We start from the raw sequence: 14,175 nt of genomic DNA on the forward strand, positions 1-14,175 counted from the left end.
TGTGATGCAAAGCTGAATTTTCAGCATCATTACTGCAGTCTTCAGTGTCACATGATATAATATGATCTAATATGCTGATTTACTATCAATGTTGGAAACTTTTTTTGGAAGCTGTGATTCTTTTTTCATTAATCTTTGATGAATTAAACATTAAAAAGAGCAGCATTTATTTAAATTAGAAATCTTTTCTAACAATATACACTGCAAAATTTGGGTTCAGTAAACTTTATTTCTTTCTTTCAAAGATTTTAAAACTTTATTCAGCAAGGATGTGTTAAACAGATAAAAAGTGATAGTCAAGGCTTATATTGCTGGAAAATATTTTTATTTTGAATAAATGCTGTTCATTTGAACTTGAAAAAAAAAAAAGTATCACAGGTTCCAAAAAAAATATTAAGCAGCACAAATGTTTCCAACACTGATAATAAATCAGCATATTAGAATGATTTCTCAAGACTGGAGTAATGATGCTTGAATTTCAGCTTTGCAATACAGAAATAAATTGTATTTTAAAGTGTATTAAAATAAAAGCCACTAAATGGCTTTAAATTGCAATAATGTTACACAATATTACTGTTTTTTCTGTATTTTTGATTAAATAAATGGAACTTTGATGAGCATAAGAGACATTTCAAATCTTACTGATCCCAAACTTTTGAATAGCAGTGTATTTTCCCATTGTCTCCTAAAGAATAACCCCTTGAGTGAATTTCCAAAAGATGCTATTCATTCTGCTTGTTGAATGACAAGAAAATTCAATTCACTCTGCGGAGAAAATTAATACCCGCCGCAGTTTAATAAATATGTGACCTAGAACAAATGCAACTAATCTGTAAGGTTTTTATACAAACAAATCTGAGAGAAAATACCCAGAGATTTTACAAATCAACTGCAGGAAACTGGCATTGTAACTGCAGGGAAAAGTGGGGGCCACAGAGTTTTCCAAGCCCCCAAATTTTCCAAACTTATCTGCTTCATCTATGCAGTTTTATTTTTTTCCCACAAGCCGAGTCAGCCAATCCCAGCACCTGTTGCATAGCCCTCCTTCCTGTTTTTTTCCTGTATATCTGTGCATGTGTGTGTGTGTGTGTATGTGTGTGTGTGTGTGTCGCTAATCTCACCTGGGAACACTCTGTCCAACTTTCTAAAAGCTGTGACTCATGTATATTTGTCCAAATATCTAATCTAAACAGTAGCTGGAAAAGCCATTACTCATTTCTCGTGCCTAAAATAGTTTTACTTTATTCATGACTGTAGTGCAAACTTTGCAACAATCACATTAAAACCCCAGGCTTTTATTTTATTTTTTTTTGCATTCCTTGCTAATCATCTTACCCGTGCACAGAGAGTTTCAGGTCAGGGACGCAGATGTTGTCCTCTCCGCAGTCCAATAAAATCTGGGCCTAGAAGACAAGCCAGAAAAACATTAGGTAAGAAACTGAGAAATCAGTCTTCAACTTTTGCAAGCCATTTTAGCTTTAGAATGAGACTTATTTGATTGAAACAGAGAATTACATGTGAAAATGTATATGTCAGGAGTTGATTGGATGGGGATTGGAAGTGGGCATTGCATATCAAAATGAAGCCAGACAGGTCTGGTTATATGCAAATGCAGACTGCATATAAAATTTTGATAATTTTTGTTCAGATCTATTAATTTATACCAAAATAGAATGTTTTTAATTGCATGAATGAATTAAAATGCATTTGTATAAATTGGTAAAAATCCACAATGTTATTAAAGTAATTAAATGCATAAATAATGCTAATTAATGTATTATTATTATTATTATTATTATTATTATTATTATTATTATTATTATTATTATTATTATATGTAGTAGTAGTAGTAGTATGTAATGACTTAAAAATAAGTAGTAGTAGTAGTAGTAGTAGTAGTAGTAGTAGTAGTAGTAGTAGTAGTAGTAGTATTGTTGTTTCTGCATTTAATTACTCTAAAAAAATATTGTGAATATATAAATCATATTTATAGTGGTGGTGGTGGTGGTAATATTATTATTATTATTAGTAGTAGTAGTAGTAGTAATCAATAACCCACAACCTAAGCCATGTTAACTAAAAGGGATGAAGAGAAATTTTGATTTAACACATTTTGATTAAAAATAAAACAACATGCACTGATGAATAGTTCACAATAACACAAAGAATGCACCATTAGAAAGTAAACAGGGTCAATTTCAATTTTATATTGACTTTAGAGGTGAAATAGAAACATAGCCATTCATTTACAAACAATGTGATCTAAAGAAAACTTGAAAAAAGTTGAGCATAGAAAAGTTTCTCCAGCTCATCATTTTCTTAATCAAACGCAGGATACCAACTGCAATCCACTTACGTTAATGTCATTCAGGCATCATCACCTTATAATAAGCATACTTTGAGTCACACTTCCCATAACCAATTCCCCAACAAAACAACTCTAGGCACTTTAAAAAAAAAAAAATTCCAATAACCTTTACATACTTAGAAATTCCCATGAAACTACTTAGAGTATGAAACTACTTTTGAAAATCGAAGCAAAGCACTTACAAGATATTTGTAAACAACAGACATCGGCGGCTGGCGACAATATAAACAGTGCGTTCCATTAGGTCAAGTATTAGCGCATGACTGCATAATGGTCAGAGAATATTGCTGCCTAATACACCATCATACAAGATGAACATAAACAATATGTTTACAAAGGTAAATATCCCTCTTCAGCCTACAAAATGCGATGTTTTAGATTAGTAAACACTGCTGAATGAATTCTAGGTTGAAAACAGATGTGTACATGCCTCAAAAAACATATAGAGCTTGCTTGAAGGGATAAAGAGCTATGGTTGTACCCATAAGGCTGTTCTATCTGCCACCAACATCCACATCAGAGACTGCCGACCCTGAACCGCATGCTAGCTGCACGCGACACCACCCAACTCTTACCACAAGCGCAAATATAAATACATTATATATATATATATATATATATCACATAAAGCGCACACACATTAATGAGAGAGAATCTATATACTATTTATGAATGTCTCTAAAACTTAAAGAAAAGGGGAAAGTGGTGTCGCTGCTAATTGCTACCACCCGTCGGCGTATTTCCAACATGTGCGAGGATGACGCAACATGACGATGAGGATAAGAAAATAGAATAGGGAGATTAGAAAGGGCAAAGTGGCTTCCCTGTAATCAGCAGTTGCTGAGCTCTAATTACAAGCGATGAAAGCGGCCACCCCTTTCCATAGCTTTGTATCGGGCCGCTCCGAACCTCCTGGAGTGGGTTGTTTGGGTTCAGTGGAGCAACCAAACAATTAGAAGCCCAAGCGGAGACACAAGAGAGGGTCACATGTGCATATGTCCAAGCTGATCCACTGCCAAAACCACCATAAAGTGTTTACGGAAGTGTCAAGGTCTGCAAACAGCAGGATTGGGTCAGCAAACTGGAGCGCGTCAGGCGGGATACCTCACAACATTTATCAAAGGAGCTTGAAAACATCTTGATCTATAGGCAAGACGAATACGGAGCCTCGCACCTATGATCCCATGAAAAATAAATACCACAAAATAAAAAATAAATTCCCACAAGATTTATTAATTTATTCCATTAATTGTTTTTTTATTAGAAAATAATTTTAATAATAATAATAATAATAATAATAATAATAATAAATACATTTTGCTATTTTTGTCATTGTTATAATTTGCTTTAATTCTAGATTTTTTTTTCTATACATTTTTTGTTTTGTTATTATTATTGTTGTTGTTGTTGTTTATTTTAAATAGACAAACACTTATGTATTTAATATTATATAATACTATAATATAAAATTATATGTAAAATTCTTACATAATATTTGAAAATATAAAATTATAATAGGCTATTAGTAATCATTTTTATTCAAAAATTGTGGATAATTTAATATATTTACACTACATATACACATTATATATTATACATTTATAAATATATGTAACTTTAATAATAATAATAATAATAATAATAATAATAACAACAACAACAACAACAGTAATAATAATTTTTAATTGATTTAAACATTCATATATTTAATTAATATTATTTATATAATATATAATTATGTGTTTATATTACATTTATATATACACAATTATTTTGGCTTAATAGTAATAATGTTTAGTTTTATTTAATTATTCTAAGAATATTTATACTCTTTATATTAATATATGTAAGTTATATTAATAATAATAATAATAATATTTAATTGTCTTAAACACTTATTTCTATATTAATATAGTATTTATATAATCATATGTTTATATGATATTTAAAAATATAAAATTATATTAGGTTATTAGTCAATTAATATTTTATATTTAATTTTTCTAAGAATATTGTGGACATTTTTATACATTTATACTCTCTAAAATGATATTGGGTTATTAGCCATAATTTATATTTTTTAATGTAATTTTTCAAAAAATATTGTGGAAATTTTTATATATTTATACTCTATAAAAATATATGAAACTTTAATAATTTTAATTAACAAACACTTATCTATACATTTATATATTATTATTTATACAATATATTATAATTATATGTTCATACTATATACAAAAATATAAAATTTTACTGGGTTAATAGTAATATTTTATATTTTATTTAATTACTTTAAGAATATTGTGGATATTTTTTCATATTTATATTGTGGATATTTTTAAATATTTATACTCATAAAATATATGTAACTTTTAATAAGAACAATAATAATATTAAATTATTATTACACAATTATTTTTGTTAGTGTACTTTTTTTTAAAGCAATATAAAACCAATGTGAAAATAAAAAGTAAATTTCTAAAAATTTGCAACATGTGTTTTAGACTACATTTTAAAATAATTTCCCCTTCCTTTATAAAGCACACTCTCATTTATCAGGAATAAAAGGGCTTCCACTTAGTTTTTTGGCTTGAATAAGCGAACATTTTAGAAGATTGTTCCATCTGCAATGTTTCCAAGACCTCTGATTAGAATGTTTCTGCATATGGTCAGTGCGGCCCATGTGTTCGGCACGGTCTCAATAACTACTGAGAGAAAGCTGCCACCCAAAATGTTAAACCTAAACAGACGCCATATGGCCTGCGAGATCCCGCCCGGAAAATAACAGAAACCTATTTACCCTCTATATGCGCAAACACCTCTACAGAGCAGTTTCCACAAAGCCCAGAAAGCTACTCCTGGTGGGACAGTGAAAAGTTCTCTGCCGTACACACAACACATTTCCTCCAGCTCTCAAATGTCTTTCCAGACAATTTGGAGAACATCCCAGATGTATGTTTTGAAAAGCTCTTCATAGCTGGAGAAGAACCTATCGTTCCAGTCTGTTCACATAAAGAATTGTAAGAAATCTGCAGCAGCAGATGTACGTACTTTCTGTTCGATGAGCTCCGCTGTCTGGTAGTTGAGGATGGGCCGCAGGCCGTATCTGTCTGCCGCAGCTTGAGGATTCAGGCTAAAGTTGAGCGCAACGAAGATAGGTGACAGTTTATCCCTGAAGTCCTTCTCATCCTACACTCCAACAGAGAGGAAAACAGAGCGGGAGTTTGTGAGAAAGGTCAGAAAGCAGGACGAAACGGCACTGTTAATCCCTCGCTGAATTTTGGCATCTATTGCCACACTTATCTTACTTATCCTTACTTTTAACACTTATCTTGTACTAAGAAATGGAAAACTGACTCACTTTAATGACATAGGTCATTTTTCCACTCAATGTTTCCATTGGTTAGCCCCACCTACTCTTAATTCTCATTGGCTCACAATCCCCTTCCTCATAAAACATACATTGAACAATGAATCTTTTAAATTCAGTGATGTTACACCATTTTTACCCAACTTTTATATACAGTATATACTATTTAGTAGGGAAGTAACGGTATTATCAATATTGTGGTATCGCAATAGCAAAACTGTCTCGATATTATCACGGTCACATGACGATATGAAACGATATATCTTCCGGGCAAAAAGTGTAGCTTTTAAAATATATTTAAACCTCTTATTCTAATATAAAAGGTCTTTAAAGTTGTGTTTTGTGCCATTATGCTTTTGCACAGTATTTGTCACACAAACTTGTTTAAGCTGTGCATTTTAAAGTGAAGCGTGCACTTTGTTCAGACAATTAGCTTGTGATCCGGTGTTTTCCGCTCCTCAGAACGGCTCAGTTCTCAGTGAATGTATGTGTTTATTACATGTACTGTGAGTTTAGCACACGTTTGGGAAAACAGCGGCCACCTGTTATGTTTTATTTTAGTGGCAGATGATTACAAAATTTAGCTAGATTTGTACTGTGGTGCTTTTTTGTAAGCCTGTTCTCACTTTCTGCCAAAATAAAAGCTCTACTGCCATTTCTGTCAAAATAAAAGCTTAAAAGTGCAGTATGAATTGCTGACAACTAGCGGTTTAAATGGAGTCCAAATTCTAAATATCTCTTTCAAGTGTAGAAATTAGGAAAGTAGTATTGTAATTTCCCTACTATAGTGTGAAGCAAAAATAATATACTTATTAAATATTAATTTTCATTTATTTTACAGTGTAATTATTTTACAATATATGGCTATTACTGCCATAGGAATAAAAAAAATAATATAAAATTGTTGTCATTATAATTGTATTCTAATTTGTTTGGCTTTCAAAAACACCAGTGTGAATGTAATTTAGACTGAGATGGTATACCACAAATTAAAATAGGGTTAAGTCCCCTTTAAAGTTCAGATACAAGTCAAGTCTTTTTTCTGACTTAAGTTTTCTTAGTTAAAAACATGGGTTGGAACTCTTCATTTTGAACTTTAAAATGTACAAAACTGTCTTTTTTTCCAGGTCTTCATTTGATTTTGATATTGTTACATCCTTACTATTTAGCAGAGACCAAGTCATTGTTGTGCAAGTCACATGTACGTCCTAATTCTTTGCATTCTAGTCCAAAGTCAAGTACTGAATCCATGCAATCAAGTCTGGAGTCAAGACAGGGAAGTCCCAAGTCACTGCTGTTAAAGTCGTGCCACAAGTCATCAAATTAAAAAGTTCAAGTCCACAACCCTGCTATTTAGTGCATCATTAAAGGATTAGTTCACTCCAGAATTAAAGTTTCCTGATCATTTACTCACCCCCATGTCATCCAAGATGTTAATATCTGTCTTTCTTCAGTCAAAAAGAAATTAAGGTTAAAAAGAGGAAAACATTACAGGATTTTTCTCCAAATCGTGGACTTCAATGAAGATCAGATGGTTGAAAGTCTAAATTGCAGTTTCAATTTAACTTCAAAGGGTTGTAAATGATTCCAGTCGAAGAATAAGGGTCTTATCTAGCAAAACAATCTGTCATTTCTAAAAAAAAAAAAAAAAAAAAAAAAAAAAAAAAAATGTATATACTTTTTAACCACAAATGCTCGTCTGGCACTAGCTCTGCAGTTACACATGGTTAGTTCTTCACCTGTGTACTCTGGTTCAAAAAGGTAGGGTAGTGTGAAAAACTCATCTCAAAATCATCCAACATCATTGTTTTACCTTTTTTGTAAAGAGCGTTTGACTTTCTTAGCATGTTCACTTTGTAAACACTGGGTCAATATTTCTGCCTATGTTACATGCAACCTTTTCAACAAAACTACATGGATGCAGAGCTACTGCAAGATGAGCATTTGAGGTTCAAAATTCTGGAAAGTTTTCCTCAAAAACCTTAATTTCTTTTTGACTGAAGAAAGACATGAACATCTTGGATGACATGGGGGTGAGTAAATTATCAGGAAATTTTCCTTCAGGAGTGAACTAATCCTTTTAATGTCCCGGATAATCTGGGGTCAAACTCACCCGTAAGAAGATCTTGGTCTCACTGCATCTTCTGGCTCCATTTGGCACAGTCAGAGTCCTCTGCAAAGTGGGAAGCTGGGTGTCTAAAAACAGAGCTCTCCGAACAGCCCCTTTCTGCTGCTGCTTCAGACGGTCCAGCTGAACTTCAACGTTAAACTCTACAACACACCCGTCACCAGATATATTTAGAAATGTTTCAAGCACTATGTCTTCACATTAGCTCCGACATACAGGTGCAGGACGGGGCCATGCTGACACAGCACTAAATCTCAAAGTCTATTGGGCAGATCTGGCAAGAGTGAAGACTTCTTCCAAACATTTAGTTTTTATCATTATCCAACACCTGAAGAGAATGACTATAAGAAAAGCCATAATGCTTTTGATGGAAAGGTGTGAGGGCATGAAGGAATTTGCAGGCTGTACAGATGTATGTTGGGCACCTGTGCTCAGTTATCTGAGCGTGTGCAGTAGGTGTTATTCTTCGCACATAGTCTAGGCCTCTAATGGCACGGCATATGGTGCTATCATTAGCCCAGGGGGGAAAAGAGGGAAGTAATTACTGAATAAATACATTGTAAAGAATGTGTATGGACAAAGAAAGGCTTATGGATGAAATGGAAAACATGAAGGGTCTGTTGAATGCCAAAAAACAGATTTATTTTAGGTTGTGAGGGAATTTAAGCAAAATTAAGTCCTAGAATAACTGTTTTGTAGGTGGTTGTTAAAGGATTACTCCACTTCCCAAATAAAAATTTCCTGATAATTTACTCACCCCAATGTCATCCAAGATGTTCCAAGAAGGAAGAAGTCTTTCTTTCTTCAGTCGCAAAGAAAGTACGTTTTTTGAGGAAAACATTCCAGGATTTTTCTGGACTTCAATAGTGCTCAACAGATTGAAGGTTAAAAATGCCGTTTCAATGCAGCTTCAAAGGGCTCTACACAATCCCAGCCGAGGAATACGGGTCTTATCTAGCGAAACGATCAGTTATTTTCTACAAAAAAAAAAAAAATGTACAATTCATATACATTTTATATTCAAATGATTGTCTTGTCTAGCTCTGCAATGCGTACTCTGTGCACTCCGGTTTTGGGACGATTTTGAAGTTGGAGGAGAAAATGAGATGGGAGTTTTTTGATCTACCCTAACTGTCTTGAACCGGAGTGCACAGAGTTCACATCACAGAGCTAGACAAGGTGAGCATTTGTGGTTAAAAAGCGAATAATGAAAATGACAGATCGTTTGGCTAGATAAGACACTTATTCCTAGGGTGGGATTGTGTAGAACCCTTTGAAGCTGCAATAAAACTGCATTTTTAACCTTCAATCCGTTGAACACCATTGAAGTTCACTAAATGGAGAAAAATCCTGGAAAGATTTCCTCAAAAAACTTAATTTCTGAAAAAAGACATGAATATCTTGGATGATATTGGGGTGAGTAAATTATCAGGAATTTTATATTCTGGAAGTGGAGTAATCCATTAAGGTGTGACTAGTGTTCTGGGTGGTTGCTTATTTAAAAAGGAACACTGTTTAAGATAACTTTGCGAAGGGGATCAATAGGCGCATAAACAGGAGCAGATGTGGCTTACCGAGATGATTTGGTAGGTGCTTCCCATTGGCTGAGAGGCAAAAGCTCAGGTTGACACTGTAAGAAGCAAAGTAGACAAATGATGAGCGGTGAAGTGGATTTATTACAATGAAACAGATTGGTTGCATCTCTTTGGCTATGAAATATTTGCTATTATTGTTTCCTTAGGCTATAACGCTTGACAGCTTGAAGGAAGGATGACTACAGTATAATGGATCGCACAACACATGTGAAGATGTTTTTAAACAGGACAGTTTAGGATCATGTCTGTGCTGGAAACTGACGTAATGTGCACTACAGTTCAAAGGCTGCATTTATTTGATAAAAAAAAATATATAGTAAAAACAGAAATATAAAGGGACATTGTTGCAATTTTGAAAAACTGTATTCAATGTTAATATATTTTGAAATGTAATTTATTCCTGTGATGCAAAGCTGAATTTTCAGCATCATTACTCCAGTCTTCAATGTCACATGATCCTGCAGAAATCATTCCAATGTGCTGATTTGGCACTTAATAAATATTTCTACTTATTATCAATGTTAAAAATGGTCGTTCTGCTAATATTTGGTGGAAAAACTAGAGGCCAACTGAAAAGAAGCAAGAAAGAAAAAAAACGTTTGGTGAAGATTTTAAATGACAGTTTAAAAGAACGAAAGAAAACATTTCAGAAAGAACTGAAAAAGTTCCAAAAAAGAAGAAGAAAGAAAATAGTAACAAAAGAAACAGAAGAATCCAAAAGAAACACAAAACATACAAAAGAAACAAGACACAGAAGGGGAAAAGTGAAAAACTGAAGAAAAAAAGAAAAAGAAAAATCTCAATCCAGGCTACTTCTGACCTGTGCAATAAACGCAGTGTGTTCCCATGTGTGTTTCTAAACCTGGGTATACATCTGTGTGTGTGTGTGTGTGTGTGTGTGTGTGTGTGTGTGTGTGTGTGTGTGTGTGTGTGTGTGTGTGTGTGTGTGTGTGTGTGAGAGAGTGAGAGAGCTCACATTCATGTGCAGCTCAGTGCGTCCTGATGTTTCCCAGCTGTGTTCCACCACTAAACAATATCTCATTCAAAGCCACTGCAAGACCCCTTTTTCTCTCTCTTGCTCTCGCTCTCTAATTTCTCCCAAAAGCCTCTGTGTCTAGGCAACGACTTGTAATCAACACATACGTATACAAACTTTCCCTGTATAAAACAGACCAGGCGGAGACACAGACATTTCACGTCAGAGAGAGGGACCAGCCCAGGAGTTTCCTTTCTCTCTATAGATTCAATGCATATTTCAATAACGCACGTCATGGAGGTGGGAAAAGGGCATTTTATGCGTTTCGCCACCTTCTTGGCTCACTCTCAACCAGCATAGCGTGCCCAAACCATTTGGAAAAGCCTCCGCTGACAGCATAACTACACCCTTCCATATGTCCAGCCCTAACATACAAAGCCCGACTGTGGATGTAATGAAGTAAGCTTAATTTACTGAATTAGATTTTTACAATTCCTATATAAGTGCACTTCAGTGCTGGTTAAATGATGTTAAATGTGGAAGATCGTGATCTTTTCCTACGTTAATGGATGTTGAATGTTTAGGATTTGGATAAACAGTCTAATAAAGTCTATTTACTGCTTTGAACCAGGAATGCAACAAATTCTGGCTGATGCAAGATGGTAGACATACCAGGACACATGCAGGGTCTCGTTCCCACGGTTTATGGTGCAAACTTTCTCCTCAGGATTAATCATAGTTGGATAGACAGTCAAGGTAGCACTGGTGTTCACAATAGGACGAGACCTAGAAATGACATAACATCCAAAAGCATTTTAAATACCTTTATGATTTTAAATTTATCAAATTTACTAGGTTTTTTTTATATTTTTGAATGAATCTGCTCACCAAGACTGCATTTAATAGATCAAAAATACAATAAATAAAATTTTAAATACATTAAAATGTAATTAAAGGAGAAGTTCACTTCCAGAACAAAAATTTGCAGATAATTTACCCCCTTGTCATCCAAGACGTTCATGTCTTTCTTTCTTCAGTCGATAAGAAATGATGTTTTTTGAGGAAAACATTACATAATTTCTCTCTATATAGTGGACTTCTATGGTGCCCACCAGGGATGGAAATTAACTTTGTTTTTAACAGCCACTTTATGTTTTTAACTGACAATGTGTAGCTGCATGTGAAAATTAATAATACAAGATCTACTATACTTGAGCAGTTTATTTAATCTCAAGTCTCAATAAAATACTGACATTTTCACCGAATTTCTCTATCATGATACAGAGCTATCTTCACAACTACACAACTTATAGCCCACATACTGTACTATAACATCCTAGATATTTTATGTCGCCTAATTTGCGCGCATTGGGGAGTCGCTCTCTAAAAGCAGGGTATTAAAGTTGCTTTAGAATGCGCGTGCGCGTTTTACTTTTGGTTTCGTTTTTACTATAGACGTTTTTCCTGAACACGGAAGTAAGTCCGACTCTTAACTGAAAGAATGCTTTGCATTTCCGGTCTGCATTGTTTCTAGTCAAATTAGGGTATATTCCGAGCTAATAAACTAATGTTAAACCTATTAAAATGTTTTTAAAAAGCACATGGCTCCATAGCGCCATCACTTGGCAATGTCGCAATGACCGTCATTTGTCAGTGCCTCACTTTAATGAGTGTGTAGATGACACGAAGCAGCGGACGTTAGCTACATTAAAAACAGATGGACGCTATTTGAATGGGTTCCTATGGAAACCGGAACAGAAAAGCATTCAATCTGATGTTAGAATTCGTAATGGCGGCGCTCATCCTTTACTCAGGAAAAAGGTCTATAGCGCGAAACTCTCGGCAGCGTAGAGCGTGCATTCTAAAATACAAGAGATTACTTAACAAAACCATTTGGGTGGACACCAACGGGATTTTGAAAAGCGTGTCCCCAGTGGAAATTACGCCCCTGTGTGAGTGGAACTCTGCCACAGAGTTATCATCTGATGTGAATGAATGCCGCGTTGTACAGTATATTGAGAAAGACGCGCCATGAATTGCATCTGACAGAATGTGCGCTGTACCACGAAATACAATATATTTCTTCAAAAGCAGATTGTAAAGATAACGCCTGTGATGTATCGCCACATTTTTTTGAAGGTGTGCCTCCGCTAAAAGTGTCCGCCGTCTTCTTCTTCTTCTTCGTGTATTTTAACGGCAGTTCGCAACCAACGTTAAGGTGCATTACCGCCTCACGCCGTCCGGTTGAAGTATGTTATTTTTATTTACCCGCCACGATGGCCGGTGGGTGAAGTGAGTTTACCCGCCACAACACAAAATCACCCGCATTTGGCTGGTGGCGGGTGCTAATTTCCATCCCTGGTGCCCACAAGTTTGAACTTCCAAAATACAGTTTAAACGCAGCTTCAAAGGGCTCTAAACGATCCCAGCCAAGGAAGAAGGGTCTTATCTAGCGAAACGATCAGCTCATTTCTAAACAAATTGACAATTTATATACTTTTAACCTCAAATGCTCATCTTATCTCTGTGTATTCCGGTTTAAGACAGTTAGGTTATGTCGAAAAACTCCCATCTCATTTTCTCCTCCAACTTCAAAATCATCCTACATCGCCGCAGAAGTACCAACCCAGTGTTTACAAAGTGAACATGCAAAGAAGATCAAACACACTTTACAAAAAAAGGTAAAACAGCAATGTAGGGCGGTTTTTTGAAGTTGGAGAAGAAAATGTGATGGAAATTTTTCAACCTACCCTAACTGTCTTGAAGCGGAATACACAGTTCACGCAGAGCTAGACAGGACCAGCATTTGAGGTTAAAAAGTATATAAATTGTATTTTTTTTTTTTAGAAAATAACTGATCGTTTCACTGGATAAGACCCTTCTTCCTCAGCTGGGACCGTTTAGAGCCCATTTGAACTACATTTTGGGCTCCATTGAAATCCACTATATAGAGAGAAATGCTTTCCTCAAAAGACGACACAAACATCTTAGATGACAAGGGGGTGAGTAAATTATCTTTAAAAAAAAAATTCTTGAAGTGAACTTCTTTTATTCCTGTAATGACAAAGCTGAATTTTTCAGCAGCCTTTACTCTAGTCTTTACTGACCTGTAAAGAACGGCTGTGTCTGCACCAAATGCACCAACGATAAGATCTGCAAGAACAAAAAACATTCTATGAGACTAGATTTCAACAGCAGTGGTGGTGGGTAATAGTAGCTAAAGAGGCTAAGTTTTCTCACCTGGGTAGCCATTGTTATCCAGGTCTTTGCCTCCACGAAGGGCGTAACCAAAACTGGCAGGTAGAGCTGATGGAGCGGCAGAAGCCCATTGGCCAGCGATCACCTGAGAGGGCTTTTCCCTGAGTCCTCCAGCATGTCCGTTATAGATGAGCACCAGTCCCTGCTTGTTTTCCCCACCAAATGGACAACTGATGGCTACATCTGTTAGGAAGATATTGTAGAGGTGCAATGATTTTAAAATTCTGGCCAATACCAAAAAATCTTTTACTTACTTTTGTTATTTACTACCAGTCAAAAGTTTTTGAACAGTAAGATTTTTTTTAAATGTTTTTTAAAGAATTCCTTTCTTTATTTGATTAAAAATATAGCAAAAAAAAGCAGTAATATTCTGAAATATTATTTTATTTTATAAAATAAAATTTTATTATTTACAATAACTGCTTTCTATTTCAATATATTTTGGAAATGTAATTTATTATGTGATCAAAGCTATAT

At 34.7% G+C, this 14,175-nt stretch overlaps 1 protein-coding gene across 1 annotated transcript in view; it reads right to left on the reverse strand.

Moving 5' to 3' along the window:
* itga5 (integrin, alpha 5 (fibronectin receptor, alpha polypeptide)) overlaps nucleotides 1-14,175 on the reverse strand; it is a 74,951-nt gene that overhangs the window by 22,966 nt on the left and 37,810 nt on the right. Inside the window, exons 13-19 of the mRNA XM_073822951.1 lie at nucleotides 13,681-13,881; nucleotides 13,548-13,593; nucleotides 11,113-11,226; nucleotides 9,444-9,499; nucleotides 7,855-8,012; nucleotides 5,423-5,560; nucleotides 1,336-1,403 (exon numbers count right to left, since the gene is read on the reverse strand). Of these exons, the coding sequence (XP_073679052.1) occupies nucleotides 1,336-1,403; nucleotides 5,423-5,560; nucleotides 7,855-8,012; nucleotides 9,444-9,499; nucleotides 11,113-11,226; nucleotides 13,548-13,593; nucleotides 13,681-13,881 (781 nt within the window). The remainder of the gene's footprint in view (nucleotides 1-1,335; nucleotides 1,404-5,422; nucleotides 5,561-7,854; nucleotides 8,013-9,443; nucleotides 9,500-11,112; nucleotides 11,227-13,547; nucleotides 13,594-13,680; nucleotides 13,882-14,175) is intronic.

This window comes from Garra rufa, chromosome 18 (genome assembly GCF_049309525.1).
Source record: "Garra rufa chromosome 18, GarRuf1.0, whole genome shotgun sequence".
Taxonomy (NCBI): domain Eukaryota; kingdom Metazoa; phylum Chordata; class Actinopteri; order Cypriniformes; family Cyprinidae; genus Garra; species Garra rufa.